General features: G+C 38.9%; 2 protein-coding genes across 10 annotated transcripts in view; one reads left to right on the top strand and one right to left on the bottom strand.

Annotated features, from left to right (window-relative positions):
• Window positions 1-19,920, top strand: part of LOC112055150 (uncharacterized) — a 28,312-nt gene extending 8,392 nt beyond the window's left edge. Inside the window, exons 8-17 of the mRNA XM_052889918.1 lie at window positions 2,470-2,685; window positions 3,272-3,406; window positions 3,978-4,115; window positions 4,885-4,997; window positions 6,989-7,109; window positions 8,265-8,364; window positions 14,883-14,971; window positions 15,910-15,978; window positions 16,202-16,338; window positions 17,264-19,920. Of these exons, the coding sequence (XP_052745878.1) occupies window positions 2,470-2,685; window positions 3,272-3,406; window positions 3,978-4,115; window positions 4,885-4,997; window positions 6,989-7,109; window positions 8,265-8,364; window positions 14,883-14,971; window positions 15,910-15,978; window positions 16,202-16,324 (1,104 nt within the window). The 3' untranslated portion in view covers window positions 16,325-16,338; window positions 17,264-19,920. The remainder of the gene's footprint in view (window positions 1-2,469; window positions 2,686-3,271; window positions 3,407-3,977; window positions 4,116-4,884; window positions 4,998-6,988; window positions 7,110-8,264; window positions 8,365-14,882; window positions 14,972-15,909; window positions 15,979-16,201; window positions 16,339-17,263) is intronic.
• LOC112052834 (zinc finger protein 84-like) overlaps window positions 1-19,944 on the bottom strand; it is a 387,100-nt gene that overhangs the window by 116,359 nt on the left and 250,797 nt on the right. The window lies entirely within an intron of this gene.

Here is a 19,944-nt window from a genome sequence, read left to right as displayed (position 1 = left end):
ATGTCCCCAATGGGGACAATATAAAAGCAGCCTGGGTTTTACGGTATTTTTTGAAGACATAGGATTGGTTTGTTTATTCATTCTCTTGTTTGTTGAGCTTGTTGGTAACAGAAAAAAAGAATATAGCTTCAGATTACTCCGCCGCTCTGGTACACCGACGAACATTTTGAACATTAATATTATAATAAAATAATAATTGCCTTTATTCAGATCAAAAACTTAGCCTAATAACAATGTTTTAAAACAAACTAAATATTTATAACTTATTCATACGTAAAATAATAATTTAGTGGAGTCAAATAATACATACAACAAGCATATCCAGGAAGTCCTCAGAAATGTCCAATTAGGGCATTTTGAACACAGTAAATCATAAAAAAACATTATATTTATTAATTCACATCAAGTAACATACTTTTATTAAGCCAATTATTTGACCAGATCCGTGTTTATAAAACATATTTTCATTTCCATATACTTTTATATGTCGGCATACATGGGTTAACGACGTTGTATTGGCTCATGGACATTCACCTTTATTTCTTAATGATTAAACAAACTTACCTGTAAGTGAAGTTCTATTATAATTATATGAGCCGCTTCATTCGAAGATATAATTTTACCATGTAGTTTCCTTTAACTTACAAGCAGCAAATTTTATGACAATGACTGGGTCCGAATCAGCTAAACAAACTCTAAGGTACAGGGGTGTAACTCCAACTTCCCAACCCCCAGGCTTAGAACAAACAAAACTCAGTACTTTTTTATCTTTCATAAATAATGACATATCGAACTGTGATTAGTGTCATGACTTTATAGCAGGGGAAACTGAGAGAGACTGACTAAATTTGCAGTTACTAAAGCGTCATGGGTATCGATTAGATTGGGTAATTTTTTTTTTTTTTTTTTATTCTTTACAAGTTAGCCCTTGACTACAATCTCACCTGATGGTAAGTGATGATGCAGTCTAAGATGGAAGCGAAAATCCACACCCCTTTCGGTTTCTACACGGCATCGTACCGGAACGCTAAATCGCTTGGCGGTACGTCTTTGCCGGTAGGGTGGTAACTAGCCACGGCCGAAGCCTCCCACCAGCTAGACCTGGACTAATTAAGAAAATCTCAATATGCCTAGCCGGGGATCGAATCCAAGACCTCCGTTTTGTAAATCCACCGCGCATACCACTGCGCCACGGAGGCCGTCAAATTTTATGTCAATGACTCGGCCCGAGTCAGCTATCCAAGCTCTCTAAGGCAGGGGTGTAACTCCAACTTCCCAACTCCAGGTTTAGAAGAAACAAATCTCAGTAGTTTTTCATTTTACATAAATAATGACATATCGAACAGTGACATAAATAATGACATGTCATGACTATATAGTAGGCGAGTCTGCTAAATTTGCAGTTACTAGAGCGTCATGGGTATCGATTAGATTGGGTAAATTAGATGATAGGACAGATAGCTTTCTTCGCGTTTTATTTTGACCACTCCCCTTTTCTGCTTGTATTGTTCTCCCTGTCTATCCGAATTTGGAATTTGGATTTTAGTGAATTATAGACTGCTACTAACATACACGCAACGCTCGAGCTGTTGCAACAAGACTCGTGAATTAAGACTTCGTCAACAACCTTGTCAAGAATTTGAAGAAATTGAAATTAAAGTTCTAAGAAATAAAGTATTTAATTAGAATTTAAAAAAAAAATAGATTAAGAAAAATTTCAAAAAAAAAAAAGTGCAAGAGCGGTTTATGTCCATCACTGGCTAACAGCTCGAGCTGCCCGTGTATGGCTGGCCTTAATCAATCAATCAATCAATTAATTTCTTTGCAGATACATGCATTATATATACAGGTGGTCGGTAGATGTAGATGTTAAATGTATCTTGCCAATTAGGCATGCAAATTATTTATTAAGTATTTAATGATCCAAATGACAATTTCACCATTTAAAATTTACATCTTTACAATTAAAATATGTATGAAAATAACAATAATATCAACTTAAATACTCATTTACACTGTAGAATGCCTGTTGAGTTAGGTATTTATATAAATTACTAGCGGACGCCCGCGACTACGTCCGCGTGAAAGTCGATGTAAACTTTTAACTACGCCTACCCTAGCCCCACCCTATCCTATCCCTACCCTATCCATACACTACCCCTACCCTACCCTTGCTTATCCTACCCCTATCCTACCCTACCCTATCCTACCCCTACCCTATCCCTACCCTACCCCTACCCTACCCCTACTCTACTCCTACCCTATCCCTACCCTACCCCTACCCTACCCCTAATTTTCTTTGCTATAAACCTCACGGAGCCCGAGACCTTTCCAACGAATGCAAAACTGTGGAAATCGGTTCGTGCGTTCTGAAGTTATAGCGTCAGGAAGGAAAACCCGACTTATTTTTATATATTAGAGATTTTTTAAGCAATTTATATTCTTTTCTTATGACTAGTGTGTGTGCAGGAGGTGTGCGCGGCGTTCCCCGCGGCGCACGTGTCGTGCTCGGTGTGGCAGGCGGCGCGCGCGGCCGGCCGGCTGGCGGCCGACTGCTCGCGGCGGGAGAGCGACGCGGCGCCCGGCGCCCCGCTGGCGGCGCTGGCGCCCGACGACGTGGCCGCGCGCTGCAAGACCTACGCGCTGGCGCTGCTGCGGGGCGACCACACCGCCGCGCAGCTGCAGGTGACCGCGTCGCGTACACGGTGGAGTGACGTCACGTGCATCAGATGCAGTGACGATACTTGCGTCAGCTGCAGTGACGACATATACATTGGGTGCAGTGACGACATATACATTAGATGTAGTGACGACATGTACATCAGCTGCAGTGACGACACTTACGTCAGCTGCAGCGACGACATATACATTAGATGCAGTGACGACATATACTTCAGCTGCAGTGACGACACATATGTCGGCTGCAGTGACGATATATATACTTCAGCTGCAGTGATGACACTTGGTCAGCTGCAGTGACGATATATATACTTCAGCTGCAGTGACAATATATATACTTCAGCTGCAGTGACGACATATATATTGGGCGCAGTGACGACACATACATTGGATGCAGTGACGACATATACATCAGCTGCAATGACGACACATAAGTCTGCTGCAGTAACGACAAATACTGAAAAAAAAAAAAAAATTCTTTAATATTTTTATTTCAACAATTTCAATGAATTAGCTCTGTCAATCGCCGCAGAACATCAAGTAGATAATAAAGTTTGTTTGTCATAGTGTAATGTATGTGTTACGTATGCAGGTGCTGAAACGCGGCATCATCGGCACGGGCGCCGGCACGCTGCGCCTGTGGGAGGTGCTGATCCGTGCGGGCGGAGCCGTCTCCAAGCTGGACTCCTGGCTGGAGCCAGACAACTACACCAACATACTGCACAAGGTATCCCGGAGCAGATATACCTTGTGTAAATAAAAAAGGTTACACATCCCTGCATAAGTGAATGACCTGTCAATCTGTTTGTTTACGTCTGGTATCTCTTGTCGTTGAAGGGAATTTAGTTATATTATAATGACCTGAGTACTAGGATACTATGAACTGTTAGGAAGTTGATTATACACTACACTGATCTCTCAAACAAACCAACTGCCAGGTCATTAAGCAGGGTTGAGTAACCTTTTTTAATAACACAAATTTTTGGAATGTAAAATAAATCTATATTTAGACAATACAGTATTTGATATTTTTCAAAGAAAGTTGAAAGGACTTTGGCTTTATATCACAGAACTGAAAATACATTCTTTTTGTCAAAGAATATTTGCCATATGTTTTAAATATGACCAATATTCCCATTCCCCTCCAACTAGTCGACAAAGACTGTGTTGAGTGGGTACGACAATAGACCAACGGGGCGGGGATCGAACCACCACCCCTCGGTGATGAGTACCACCGCTCTCACCGTTGAGCTAGTGAGGCTCTAAACTTTGTTCTAATAAGTAACGTATGTCCCCAGGGTCTGGAGCGGCTGGTGGCGAAGTTCCAGAGTCTGGTGCGCAGCCAGATGCAGCCGGATGAGTTCGTGTCGCTGTTCTTCAACGTGGCCAACCAGCTCGAGGATGAGCGGCGGAGCTTCGCCATCGGCAGGCTGAGGGTGAGCGCAACCCTTTTGACGGCCTCCGTGGTGCAGTGGTATGCGCGGTGGATTAACAAAGCGGTCCTGAGTTCTATCTCCGGCTGGGCAGATTGAAATTTTCTTAATTGGTCCAGTCTGGATGGTTGGCTTCGGCCGTGGCTAGTTACCACCCTACCGGCAAAGACGTACCGCCGAGCGATTTAGCTTTCCGGTACGATGCCGTGTAGAAACCGAAAGGTGTGTGGATTTTAATCCTCCTTCTAACAAGTTAGCCCGCTACCATCTTTGACTGTATCATCACTTACCATCAGGTGAGATTGTAGTCAATTGCTAACTTGTAAAGAATTAAAGAAAATAGATCTCCATAGTAATATTATAAATGTGATTTTTTAAATTTTAGTATCTTAAGTTTTTCAAGGCTGATGTAATTAAGGTTTTAATATGGTTAAAAACAATTTTTCATTTTATATAAGTAAGCGCTTAGCTGCAATCACACCAGCCCCCTAGCCAAGTGGCACGACGATTCTCTTTCTACGATCGCAAACGCTTCGAAAACTAGAAAGATGTATGGGAATGACAGATCGTTTTCGAACCGAACCACTGGGCTAGGGGGGTCTAATGGAAGCAGCCTATGGTGGAACGCGCTTGCCTATAAAATGCCTATTCACTCTTGATTTGATACCCATATTGTAGGTGGTTGGGAAAACGGAAGCTGGGAGAGCATTCGACATCTTTCATACATTAATCTTAGTTTCACTGAATAACACTATCCCCCACCGTCCCCCAGGACACGGAGACGCTGAAGCAGTCGCCCACGGACACCATCACGCAGTACGCGTACAACCTGATGAGCCACCAGACCAAGCTGGCGCAGAAGTGTCTCGACGACCGCGCCGGCAGGTATGACACTCGTGACACGCTCGTGCAGCTTTGAGGATGCGCTGGCATGCTCGTGCAGCGTTGAGGATGCGCTGGCATGCTCGTGCAGCGTTGAGGATGCGCTGGCATGCTCGTGCAGCGTTGAGGATGCGCTGGCATGCTCGTGCAGCGTTGAGGATGCGCTGGCATGCTCGTGCAGCGTTGAGGATGCGCTGGCATGCTCGTGCAGCGTTGAGGATGCGCTGGCATGCTCGTGCAGCGTTGAGGATGCGCTGGCATGCTCGTGCAGCGTTGAGGATGCCCTGGCATGCTCGTGCAGCGTTGAGGATGCGCTGGCATGCTCGTGCAGCGTTGAGGATGCCCTGGCATGCTCGTGCAGCGTTGAGGATGCGCTGGCATGCTCGTGCAGCGTTGAGGATGCCCTGGCATGCTCGTGCAGCGTTGAGGATGCGCTGGCATGCTCGTGCAGCGTTGAGGATGCCCTGGCATGCTCGTGCAGCGTTGAGGATACGCTGGCATGCTCGTGCAGCGTTGAGGATGCGCTGGCATGCTCGTGCAGCGTTGAGGATGCGCTGGCATGCTCGTGCAGCGTTGAGGATGCGCTGGCATGCTCGTGCAGCGTTGAGGAAGCGCTGGCATTCTTGCATTGATTTACGACTCAGACTAAATACATAAGGACTAGTATCGCACCCAAATTCACGAACAAAATTTTCTGCCATTTTCATTTTCAAAATGAGCTTAGATTTCATACATATCTTATACTAAACTAGCAGTTTTTGTTCGTTTTTTACACCATTTAACTACACAAAAAGGTATTTTTACGGAGGTTTTTATCCGACGGACAAGATTGTTAACTATGAAACATCGATAATATAGAGACAGTGTTTATAATCGCATAAGATCGTTGATCATATACTTTGACAGAAAAATAATGTCTTGCGAGGCAGGTCTTTATCTAATTAGTCTGAGATTTACGAGTATATACTCGTAGATACGTCACTAGCGCGTTTATACCGAGGCGAACTAAAGTGGCTAATTGTCTATAACATTTATATTCATAGTCAATAACCCAAAGTTATTTAAACAATACCTAAATATTGTCTACAATGTTGAATTGTGTGCTCGTCGTCGTTATCAACCCATATACGTCTCACTGCTGAGCTCGAGTCTCCTCTCAGAATGAGAGGGGTTAGGCCAATAGTTCACACACGCAGAAAATTAAGAAATTCTCTGGTGTGCAGGTTTCCTCACTGTGTTTTTCTTCACCGTTTGAGACACGTGATATTTAATTTCTTAAAGTTATGTGTTCAGGATGTGTAAAAACTATACATACATAAACATATAATGTAAGTAAACACAATTGTGCATGCCAGGGAAAGTGTAATAGAGAATTTTGACGACGCTTTAGTATGCTGCAGGACTAGTGTCATAATGTTTTATAACTTGCATCTACAACTCTTAAAAGAAGACATTACCCTTAATTGTTACCGATTGATGTTACCGAAATAAACATTTTCTTTATTTTAATTTTTTTTTAAACACACTTTCTGAAAATGAATTTGCATCTTTGCCTGTTTTGCATAAGATGACATTTGGGTACGCTTGTCATTTTTGCACAGATAACGAAGTGCTCACACCAGCGTTTCTTTTTTTAGACAAATGCACCAAAACAACCATTATTATTAATAAAGTAAATTAATATTTTTGTGTTTCTGATACAGATAAATGGTTGACATTTATTGTCAAAATTATTAAAATTAAAGAATTAAATATTCTTTTAATATTTTATCTCACAAACTTAATTTTATTCATAAAATGTTGAGCACTTTTCTGACATAAAAACTCTATGCCAAGATTTAAAAAAGTACCGTTCGTTATTAGACGGATGATAAAGGTTTTATATTACATTACGGCACATGTGTGTAATGAGATACATTACGATATTAAAATTGGTGAAATAAGCGATACTTTACGAGCAAATGTGTTATAAAATATATTTTTTTTACTTCCAGAAGGCACAGCAGCGCCGCCATTTGCAAGTACGGCACGTCGACGCAGGAGTGCTCGTGCCTCTTCAGTAAGGTGTTCCGACTGCCGTGTCGGCATATACTGATGCTGACCACCGAACTGAAGGTAGGCAAATAGCTCTCTCTATCTATAGCCTCAATAGCTCAACGGTAAGAGCGGTCGGACTCATCACCGAAGGTTGGTGGTTCGATCCCCGCCCCGTTGGTCTATTGTCGTACCTACTCCTAGCACATTCTTTCCCGACTAGTTGGAAAAAAAAAAAATGTCTGCTCGCGATAAATTCTGAAGGTGCTAATAGACTTGAACATCCACTTGTAACATAACATGTTTTTTTTTTTTTTAATCTTCTCAAGTTTACCCTTGACTACAATCTCACCTGATGGTAAGTGATGATGCAGTCTAAGATGGAAGCGGGCTAACTTGTTAGGAGGAGGATGAAAATCCACACCCCTTTCGGTTTCTACACGACATCGTACCGGAACGCTAAATCGCTTGGTGGTACGTCTTTGTCGGTAGGGTGGTAACTAGCCACGGCCGAAGCCTCCCACCACCCAAAAGTGTGATGTGATAATTACAACACAAAACATTAATAATGGCTAATTACCACCCTAAGACGTACCGCCAAGCGATTTAGCGTTCCGGTACGATGCCGTGTAGAAATCGAAAGGGGTATGGATTTTCATCCCCCTCCTAACAAGTTAGCCCGCTTCCATCTTAGACTGCATCATCACTTACCATCAGGTGAGATTGTAGTCAAGGGCTACCCTACACAGAACTGGAGACCTGACTGCGGAGTAGTGAGGATTTTTTTGCATAAAATAATCGTGGCGTGTCCGTGTCGTTATAGCTTGGCAAGTTCGTTGATGATATGCGGGCGACGGGGGGCAAAGGACTGCGCGGGGCATCGCTACCCCCCTCCCGGCCCGCGCGGACCATCGGGAGTGTTATGAACGAATTTGCAAATATATATGTCCATTGATCGTCTAAACTATACAAACGCTAGTGTGTAAGGGCCCTTAAAATTATGGTCCGATTTCAGCCACTTGCGCGACCACTGATATTACGCACGCCATTGACGATCAATTATTCTCACGTTTCTGCAGCACCCACGACTAATTGATCGTGTATTGGTGCATGACGGCTCGACTTTTAAAACGTCTTCGCTGCCGTTTGCGCTGCATAAACGTGAGAATAATTGACCGTGAATGGCTGAATTTACGGCGTTCGGTTTTTAAAGTGTACTTTTTTTTTGTTTATTAGGTAAAAACGCACATCCCATTCGAGCCGCGCTGGACGGTGCAACACTGCTTGTTCGGCTGCGAGAACTCCACCAACACCGGCTCAGCCAATAACAATGGCGGTAAGCTTATAATTATTATTAGCTTAAATATGGTAATACAGGGATGTAATATAAGCTATGACACTCACAAATTACAAGGCTTTCATTTGGTAAAACAATTTAAAGCAGGCCATTGATGATCAGTCCAAACATAAAACTGTGGCATAAATCTTCAATGGCAAGAGTCCATTTTGGTCATTGTCACTTACCATTAGGTGTGATTGTAGTCAAGGGTTAACTTGAAAATAATAAGCTACTTGCCTCTTTTATAAACAGTGTTTAAACTGAATCATGGAAGTATTATAAGCTATATTTTATTTTGCCCCGTCAATAATAACCAGAAAAAATATCTACGTAATTTTTTTGCCGCCGAAACACAACACATTAGCAAGTGACGTCATTCATAGAGATAACAGCGTGATTGGCGTCTGCAGTGATGTGATATATCACGTCACCGCAAGCGCCAATCACAAACCGATGCCTTGTAGCGAATGACGTCACAGTTTATGATTGGCGTTTGCAGTGTTTTTTAATATTTTTATATAACAATTTTGTTATATAAAAATACTAGCGGCCCGGTACGTGCTTCGCTACGTATAAAGTGAAATAAAATAAACAAATCGGAACATCAAATTCATTTATTTAATCAAAAAAATATTTTATTTAAAATCGAAATCAATTGCTAGCTATTTACAACACACTTAATCCAAAACATTTGGATAAACAATATTTTTTGTTTTTCCATTTTGAGCATAAATAAACAAACGGCTGGGGGTACCGACTCTGGAACAGGCAACATATAACTGGCCATGTGAAAAACAATGTTCCTCCAAATTCACACCACAAACGTGAAGTGTTTGACCTTGGGCCTTGTTGATGGACATCGCAAATGATAAACGCACAGGATATTGTAAACGTTTGAACTCAAAAGGCATATCAGTTGGAATCATAGGTATACGCGGTATCAAAACAACTTCTCCTTTTGATTTACCAGTTAAGATCGTAGCTTCAATCAAATTTGGCAATAACTTTTTCACTGCCAATCTTGTTCCGTTACACAGTTTTGGTGGATTAATATTTCGCAATAATATAATCGAAGAACCAACTTTCAGATTCAAGCAATGCGGTGGCATACCAGCCGGCTCCAATGAATTTAAAAATTCAATTGGATAATTCATTGCCTCATCTTGATTCATAACACTGTCAATTGATTTATATTTCGTGACTACGCCTGGCAGTTTCGCTTGAATTTGAAAATTAATTGCATTGACATGAATGTTTTTCGGTGCTAAAATGGCGCGTTCTGTCAACCAATCATGATTTCTGTAATTCTGAACAATATTCGGAAAAACACATTCAATCAATTCATCTATCGATTGCGCAATTGTACAAAAATTGTTCGGTACAGCGATCAATCCGTTGGTTCTGTCGATTTGTATTTTGCCGTCACCAATTTCTAACAATTGTTTTGAGAACTCATGGGCAGCTGGATCATTTTGTAGGTGAACACGCATATTAATGTTTAGTGTCAATTTTTGTAGATATCTCCAAAGAACTGATGACTTCAAGCAGGCATTTATTTCATCAGCAGGAGTTGATCGAGGAATGACAGGCAATGTTTGACGAAAATCCCCTGAAAGTAATATCAAAGCACCACCAAAAAGCTGTTGATTACCACGTAAATCTTGCATTGTTCGATTGAATGCTTCTAGTGATTTTTTATTCGCCATTGTACACTCATCCCATAAAATAATTGACGTTAATCGCAGAACTTTTGCCATAGCAGAATTTCTCGATATATTGCAAGTTGGAGTTTCAATCACCTGTACATTCAATGGCAATTTTAATGCAGAGTGTGCGGTCCGACCACCTTCTAATAATGTAGCAGCAATTCCCGAAGATGCAAGTGCTAGTGCAATTTTCTGATCTGATCGAATAGTCGCTAAAATCAATGATATAACGAACGTTTTACCTGTGCCACCAGGTGCATCCAAAAAATATAATCCACCTGCATTATTGGAAACGGCTTGCATGATTGTATCATATACATGTTTTTGCTGAATATTTAATTTGGTTATATTCGATTGTACAAATAAACGCAAATCATTACAGTTGAATTCCTGCTCACGTTGCAATTCACGATCAAACAAATCATGCATGGGACGATTTGGTGCGGTCATACCCAATTGTACTAATGCTTTATTTGCAATCGTTAGACATATATCTTCAATTATTATCAAAGCTTCGTTGCACATTTCCAAGGTAATCAACAAATCAGGATTTCTTGCATGATGACGCATACGAATTAAAATATCTTCTGCCATATAATTTTTATATTTGTTCCATAATTCAAGTGGATTTGATGGCATACATGTCGATAATATAATGGCAAATAGCATTCGTATTTGTTGTGGATGAGCTGACGTAGATGCATCATTAAGTGTTGAATCCCAATGTGCATCATCCTCCAACAAATGCAAGAGTTGACATGCTTCACGATATGTTTGACACAAATGACCGTCGACTGTCCTTAATTCTTGAAATGATTTTGGGCCATTGACGTTAACTAATAGCAATCGCAAATAAAAACACTCAGCATTGTTTGGATGTACTGTATACATTCTCCCAATTGCATCTGTTTTGAAAATGCCTGAATGCCCATCGACTGCTGTTCCTTGTTTACGTCTTTGAAATTTTTTTGAAGACACATTCCATGTATAGTACTGAGGCACTTCGGAATATAACAAATTTCTAGCAAATGTATCAGTTTCGCATAATTTGAAAAAAGCTGTCAACGTAGTCGCTGGTGGGTGTGCTGCTCTTTCCAATGCATTTGCTTCATTAAAATAAATACGTTGGCCATTCTCAAGATGCACAGCTAAGTGAACAACCACAGGATGTCTTTCGTGCATTGGAAACGACAGAATCCTCCAGACAGCTTCATTACTACTAATATAGCGCCCCAGTTGATACTGAGTAATTTCATCATTTCTATTATCACCAGCTACACCGAAAACAGCCATATCGCTCCCTTTATTTACATACTTGCAAATATATTTAATGGATTTGACTGAATTACAATACTCCACATTTATATGAGCCTTGAATATTTTCGATAATAATGGACAATACGGAACCACCATAGAATGCGTAACCAGGACGTTGAAGTTGATAATCGTTGTATCAACTTCAACGTCCTGGTTACGCATTCTAATGGTTGCCGTTTTGCCATTATCATTAGGTGATCTACGTCTATACAACGGATATCCGTCATTGCCCGTTATTGTGTCTGAAGTCAATTGTCTTGGGTATCGTTTCGAACACTTTCCATCAATCATACATGGCGAATTCATATTTAGTTCACCGCACGGACCATGTATCATGTTTTTAACGACAACATCAAATAACTCAGGATCAACAGTTTGATCAGGAATTTCACCTGATATAACGTTATCGATTTGATCCGGAGTTATTTTATTTACCAGCCAAATTAATATATGTGCGTGCGGCAATCCCCTTTTTTGCCATTCGATGGAGTACATATGGCAACGCACCTCTCCAAATACACGTAATTTCACAATTAAATCCATAAGTGCTTTCAATTTTCGCCGAAAAACACGTGCTGTAATGTCATGACGATCAGTTGTCGACTGGCCTTCAAATAAATTGTTCTTGATGTCATCCCACTGCGGATTACATGTAAATGTAATGAACAGATCCGGTCGACCGTATTTTCGTACATAAGACATTGCGTCTTGTGCATATTCGTTCATATGCCGTGGGCTACCAATATACGAAGATGGCAATATAGTTAAACGTCCGATGTCATTAACATTAGCATCATTCGCTATCGCATCTTGCAAATGAATATATTCTTCGGATCTTAATTTTGCTTGGTTGAAACGAATATAATTAAGACGTTCAGTCTCTATTTTGGCATACATATCAACGATGTACTGATGATATAGTTTACCACATTTTAAGATATAATTTTGTTCTTGTGGACGAATCATCAATCGATACGAATAAAAATTCATGGCACTAACTTTTTTCTGTATATGTAGACCTGAAAATAATTACAAAATGTGACTTTAGAAAGTTGTAGAAATGAAATGTCAACACACTAAAAATAGGTCAATTATTTACCTGTTCGTGGATCAATCATTGGTATATTGATATGGTAACCATCGTCACCTTTCCAATGCAATATTGGGTACTGTAATGCATCGTAACTACGATGAAGTTCCGAAACACGTTGCAATTGCTCATTTCTACGATGAAGTACAATATCACGGGATTGAAACTGATCACCAAGAATTACAATTGCAACCTCATCAATTGTTGGTGCATTAAATCGCCTTGCATGCTCTCCAAAAGGTGTTCTATCAGCTCTTATTACGATTTTGTGATTATCAGTTGGCATACGATCGAGAGCAATTTTAACACAATTGAACTAATGCGTTATGCTGATGGAAAAACCTTTGTAGCTCACGAATAATTTCTCGTCTTGTATTCGAAACAATTGCACAACGTTGATCCAATTCACGATTTTCATCACCAATAAAATAAATTTGCAAAAATTGATGATCAGCGTCGGGGTATGGCAATAACGAACCAGCTTGATGATAAATCTGGCCCTGAATCTGTAACATGTATACAATTTTAGGTAAATCTTATATCAGTTTTTTTTTAAATATACTTTATGCTTCAGATTGATACAAACATGGAATAATCCTGTTGAAGTATTTACCTTAAACGTCGGCATAAAATTATCTCTAATAATTTTAGTTGCACCAAAAGAAGTCATTTGAAATGCCGAATTGTATTGTTGAATATGACTCAGAAAGTGCTTCGACGCTTGCGATGTCCCAAAAATAAATGAATACAATGGTTCGGGTGGAGTTTCTAATGCTGGCAATCTCACTTTGCCATTAGCACAACACATGCCGGGCGTTTCACCTGGAAAGTTAGCCGCATCACAATGTGGACATATTGCGTCCATCATTCCAATGTATCCATACATACTATAATCAATCTGACTGTTGTAATTAAAAGCAGCACGCATCATTTCAGCCAAAACAGCACGACGTATTCGTGATGGCCGTGCAAGATTCAGTACAGGTACTGGGTTAACAAATCCATTGCGTGCATTACGTTCACGCTGCGATGCATTAGCTTGTGCGCGTTCATCTGCAGTCTGTGATCGTCTTAGTAATGCCACATCATTTGCATTACGCGTTCGCCGACCTATATTTGCTCGTCTGGCTGGTGGCATTTTTCCCGTATGCACATATGTTTTCGCTTAAAAATCGAAAAAAAAAATTAGAACAAAAAAAAAACAAATTCCCAAGAAGCTGTCGCATATGATGCCATGTGAAATCATATACGGCAACTTAGAAAAGTACACATAAATTCAGGACTCACCGTTTGTATGAATGCACTGCAAATGCAATTATGTGAAAAGAAATTTATCGCTGATAATATGATTTAATCAAACCACGTCCAAAATGAATTGACGGCATGAATGACATAACAACGTGCTTGTCCTGTCAACAAAACTTCAAAAAAGTTTCTGTGAAAAAACTTTCTATTGAATTCATTTATGACAAAAAATGTGACAAATGAGGAACCGCTCGACTAAAATAATAAACACAAAGAAATTTATCGCTGATAATATGCTTTAATCGAACCACGTCCAAAATGAACTGACGGCATGAATGACATAACAACGTGCTTGTCCTGTCAACAAAACTTCAAAAAAGTTTCTGTGAAAAAAGTTTCTATTGAATTCATTTATTACAAAAAATGTGACAAATGAGGAACGGCTCGACCGATTTTATGCAAACTTCACATAAACCATCTACTAAATATGCCGACCAAATCCTAAGCATTTGGTTTGGATAGGTGAGCCCGTTCTTGAGTTATGGAATTACAACGAAAAGTGGCATTGATTTTTATATATACAGGGTGATTCGGTCTTTAGTGCGGATATTTTTTTTCGTGGTTCTGTATCATTAATAGAATATAAATCTACAAACAGTTCGATACATTTTATGTAATTTTTTTTTTAAATTTATGTCTCTAAAATAACAAAATAATGTACATATTATTACTAAACAAGATATATTCAGCTTAAAAGTGATCTGGTGACGTCCTTTAGGTATCAAACGAAAATAAAATAAACGCACAATAGGGTGACCCTAAAATTCTGTTCAAAAGTAAATAACTTTAGCTAACGATAATTTTGTTATTTTTGAGTTAAAAAAAAAAAGAAAAAATACGTGATCATTAAATTTTGTTTATGTACAAAATATAAAAATATCCGCACTAAAAAAATTTTCTTCCTGTATAGATTACAATTACTAGATTATTTTCACAAATAAAAATGTGATTAGAGTTTCTAGGCATCTAAACTGCCTATATGCAAAAATCTTCTTAGTTTTATACAGCAGGCGTTTAGCCTATTTAAAAAAAATAAATTCTCATATTATAAAGGGATAAAGTTTATATATTAACACTAGTGTCACTACGTGTTACAGGTCAAGGCGGCAACTTCATGGAGCAAGTGGTGGTGGAGTCGGACGGGCACCGGCAGACCATACAGCAGCAGCCGCAGCAGATTCACCAGGTGCGTGCTATATCATGTACTAAGTTAAACCAGTCGATACAGTCGATAAGTTTAATCAGCTGATACAATCTCTTCACGTTTTATGAGTTCCTGGTACTTTAGATTGTAAAACACTTTTTGTAGTTTGATCATGATCATCATCATTAGACTTTGTTGACGGCCCACTGACACACACAGTACAGGGTTCTCTCGTTATCAGTAAAACCACTTAATATAATTTGTCTTTATATTTTATGAGATCCTGGTACTTTCGATTGTACTGGTCATTTTTTTTTTTTTTTTTTTTTCATTAATAAATCGAGGAACTAGGTAAGCCGTCGTGCGTTCACCGTACGTATTGCTTGCTCGCTCGGTTTGCAGTCGGTTAGCCGACATCGCTCGAGTTTGTACAGGATGTTCTATTTTTTGGATTATGTCTTTATTGAAAAACTCTTCTTTTAACAATGAATATTTGAATTGCATTTGTATCGGTAGTGTTTTACAATGCTTAAATAAACCCATCTCATTACTGGCGTAATTTATTTTAACCGAACTAGAAACAATTGTTTTAAGAATTTTTAATTGAAGTCTATATATATTGTTAAGGTACGTTTTATATGTACGACCATAGCTGCTGAGACCGTATTGTATATAAGAATGGGCAAAAGAGTTATATAGTATAAGTTTAGTTTTAAATGGAATACGGTTATTTAAAATAGTGATATTAGCAAGGAATTGTCTCAATCTCTTACAAACGTAAGAGATCTTTATATTTTATGAAACCCTGGTACTTCATTGACAAAATAATCAGTTTTTATTTACAATAGTCCTGGGCTAACCCAGGCCCCAGATTTTCTTTAAAAAGAGAACATTGACGTGCCTCTTTTATAAAAAAAAAAATATAGGAAATCTACAGCTTAAACCCACCATCTGTTATTTTTATTATGTTTTGTCGTCAGGTCGGCGGCGTGAGGCAACAACAGTACGTGCTGGCGACGCCGGGTCAGCCCGCCACGCCCGTCTCGCAGGTATGATCTTTAAACCTACGACAAATGCACCTTTCTTCTAGTCTTAAAAAAAAACGAACGACTTTAAAAAAAAAAATTTCCCCCCCCCCCATTATATTGCAAGACATCGGAGTGTGATCAACGAACTTGCCAAGCTACAGTTACTACACTATCGGCAAAGGCGTACTCAAAATGCAGTATTAATAAATAGTACCTAATCCATACTACCCTACTTTGCCCTTAGGTGATATTCTGCGGCGGCGGTGTCGGCGGCGTCGGCGGTGTCGGCGGCGCGGCGCCGGTCATCACGTCGGTGCTGCCGCCGGGCGGAGCAGTGCTGACCCCCCACCACTCCATACAGCACTAGCGACCTTCCACTGGGTAATGACATCCACTGTCACCTTTGTAGTAGGGGAGCCCGGGATGCTAAATTTGCAGTTACTCGAGCGTCATTGAGACCAATTACATTTGGTAGATTAAATTATAGGAAGAATAAATGGTTATTACTTTTTCCTCTTTTAGCGGTGGAAAAAAAAACTACAAACTTTAAAAACTATTTTTATTACTTTGGCTTACTGAAATTGTAAGAAAATTTTAGCGATTAATTAGGAGATTATTTTCTTAAAAATAAGTAAAAAATTTATCGCACTCGTACCTCGAGCACTAAAATATAAGGGTTTAATTTTGTAACTTCGAAACCCTCCCATTGCATTATGTTACGCACAAATCGTCAGATTTTCGAAATGTGCAGTTTTTAGCTATCAACTCACCTACCTTATCTTAATCTGACGTGCTGGTTGAGTGTTTATGAAGTTAGTTTTTTTTTTGGTTGCCCTAAACGTACCCACCAATATTAAGGGCACATACTCGGTGGAGGTACTCGACAAAGTGTAAGGTATAGTCCCTTATGTTTATCTGCCGCGCTCGAGTAACTGCAAAAATCCCCTCTTCGGCTCCTCTACTATTGAGATGGGAGACCAATTGATGCAATCTAAGATGGAAGTTTTGACGGCCTCCGTGGCGCAGTGGCATGCGCGGTGGATTTACAAGCCGGCGGTCCCGGGTTCGATCCCCGGCTGGGCAGATTGAGATTTTCTCAATTTGTCCAGGTCTGGCTGGTGGGAGGCTTCGGCCGTGGCTGGTTACCACCCTGCCGGCTAAGACGTACCGCCAAGCGATTTAGCTCTCACTCACCTCTTCTGAGAACATTACATACAATACTTACGGCTCAAATAAATTACCTCCTTTTGTATAGTCAGTTAAAAAGGGGTAGAATAATCTTATTAAGTAATGTTTGCTTTTACAGATCTGAGGAGTTAGAACATTGAATAAAATGGATACAAGAAAATTCCTCCCCTAGCACTTCCACCGGGTGGGTGTAGTCAACAAGTGGTCAAATACTACTCACTGTGTTATTCGGTAACTCAGTTGCTTTCGATCAATGAAAGTCACCAAATTGACATTTAGCAGTTTACTACAGGATGGTTCTTAATGGTTGATTTGCTGCGCAAAATGATTTGGAATAATTAAGTCTTGATAAAATATAGAAGGCGCACTTGTGAAATAAGGTAACTAAAGTCCGGCCGCTCAGAAATTGTTACTTCTAACTGGCGTACAAGGTGTTTGTCTTTGTAGTATAAGACAAAAAAACGAGGCAATAGAGATGAGGACAGTTTTTTTTAATCCTATATGCTATAGGAGTATGCTAATTGTAAAGCAATTTTGTAAAAGGAACAGGGTATCTGCGATCATTACTTTCGGAGTTACGGGGATTTAAAGGGTCAGATTTGCGGCGCTGCCGCGGATCCCTGAAAAACGCCCCATACAAGATGGCACGATTTAGTGACGTCGTTGATTGTAAAGATCCTTAGATTTGAATGGACGTTCAAACAAAATTGCAAATATCATTGTTTATTGTGCGTTTATGTTTATAGTTAACATTGAAAAATGTCACGTTTAATGTAAGGAAGCTGAAAATGTATGAATTTTCATCTAATTACGATAAAAGATTATCTCATTTTGCAAATATCCAGACCATCTTTGTTTTTTACATATTAATAAATTAATATTGACCTTATTTACCCGAATGTCTAATATAAATATATTCAAACCTAGTCATCATCCCCGTTGAATATGTTTGTCCCATTTAATCAGAAACGCAATCTCTGAGCGGTCGGACTTTAATACTACGTGAAAGTAGGCGTAGTCTCTTCTGTCTAATTCCAACCGATGTGAGAGATTGATGTGCTTTCAGTTGGTTGGTTTTAATTAAAACAATTATTTCGTAGCGGAAGATTAATCAATAAAAATCACCCTGTATATGTAAATTAGAAAAGAATACACCAAGTTGGTGTCAAACATTGTTTTTGTATTACAAAATAAAATTGTTGTTGGAAAATTTATGTTAATTTGATTAGTATTAATTTAGATTGTTAAAATCTATGATTAGTATTAATTTAAATCTATAAAAATAATTGTTCTACAAAAAAGGACTAATTATTTAACCAAATAAATGACATAGGTCTGACCCTTAAGACAATCATTCAAAGTTTGAATCAAAACAAAGTTGGTCGTGAGTGCGCGCCCTTATAGGTATTTGTAAATAATGGTATACTGAATCTATTTTAACTATATTATGTTTTATATAATATATATTAGTAAATATTTTTAAAGTTGAAGAGATTTTATGTATTTAAGATTTTTTTTTTAATAATAGGACACACTTTTTTAAAAAAATACCTAAAACGGTATATTTTTTATATCCTTGAAGAGCACTGTTTTACTGTATCTTAAATTGTTTTTTTGTATAATATTTGGGTTTGCGAAATTTTATGAATGTAAAATAACAACTGAATGAGTAACGCTAAAAAAATGTCATCTGCCATAATGGTTTACTAAGATGATGCGATGAGATGTAATTTTTTTAGCGTATTTTTATTAAACATAAGCTGTGATAGTCCAGTGGATATGACCTGGAGTGTGTGGGTTCGAATCCGGTCCGGGCATGCACCTCCAGCTTTTCAGTTGTGTGCATTTTAAGAAATTAAATATCACGTGTCTCAAACGGTGAAGGAAATAAATCGTGAGAAAACCTGCATGCCAGAGAATTTTCTCAATTCCGTGAAGTCTGCCAATCCGCATTTTGAGAGAAGACTCGTGCTCAACAGTGAGCAGAATGGGTAAAATAGTCTATTTTTGATTATTTCTTTCGAACATACAATTTCTGGACATCGCAGAAATATGACGTCAATACACTTTTAAAATATTTTTTTTAAATACATAACGATTTTAATGTGGTTTTCAACATAAACGATAGATAAAGCTTGGCTAATGGAAACAGAGACTAAATTCGCCCTACAAAAAAAATGCCAAGGTATTCTCACACTTATAGTGCAAATATTGGAATAACCAAGTTTGATACTTGCAATATAATTATTTTCATATAGTTAGTAATATTTTCATTTCACACATATGCGTTTTTTTTAATAAACATCATTAGAATTTGATTTTTGCCACGATATTTCAGTCTATATTTTCAGTAGCCAACCTTTAGAGAAGTTTTATGTCTGTATAAAAAAAACACTTGGTTCTGGTTTAAAAGCGAAGTCGCGGGCGTTTGCTAATAATTTTATGAAGGTGCTATATGACGCTTATTATTTCGATTTGGGACTGATTGGGTGTAACTTACAAACTCTTCAACTTTATAATATTAGTTAAAATGTGCCGCAGCCGTATGGTAAAACTTGTAAAAAAAAATGGCGGATTGCAATGTGGCTTTTCAATCCGGCGCGCCATTTTGTAATAGAGCGTTGTGATACGGCTGCGACGCCGACGCGACGTGTAGACGAATTCGGAGGAAACCTTGCGACAGCAGGTGTAGTGTATGTAACTTATTATTAGATCTTAATTATGTAGCCTAATGTTTTATAAATATTGTACGTAATAAATTTCTTCGAAGTTGTTTTCCTATTTTTTTATTTTACCACC

This window comes from Bicyclus anynana, chromosome 26 (genome assembly GCF_947172395.1).
Source record: "Bicyclus anynana chromosome 26, ilBicAnyn1.1, whole genome shotgun sequence".
Taxonomy (NCBI): domain Eukaryota; kingdom Metazoa; phylum Arthropoda; class Insecta; order Lepidoptera; family Nymphalidae; genus Bicyclus; species Bicyclus anynana.
Note: the sequence above shows the minus strand (reverse complement) of the source record. Positions and strands in the feature narration are given on the sequence as shown.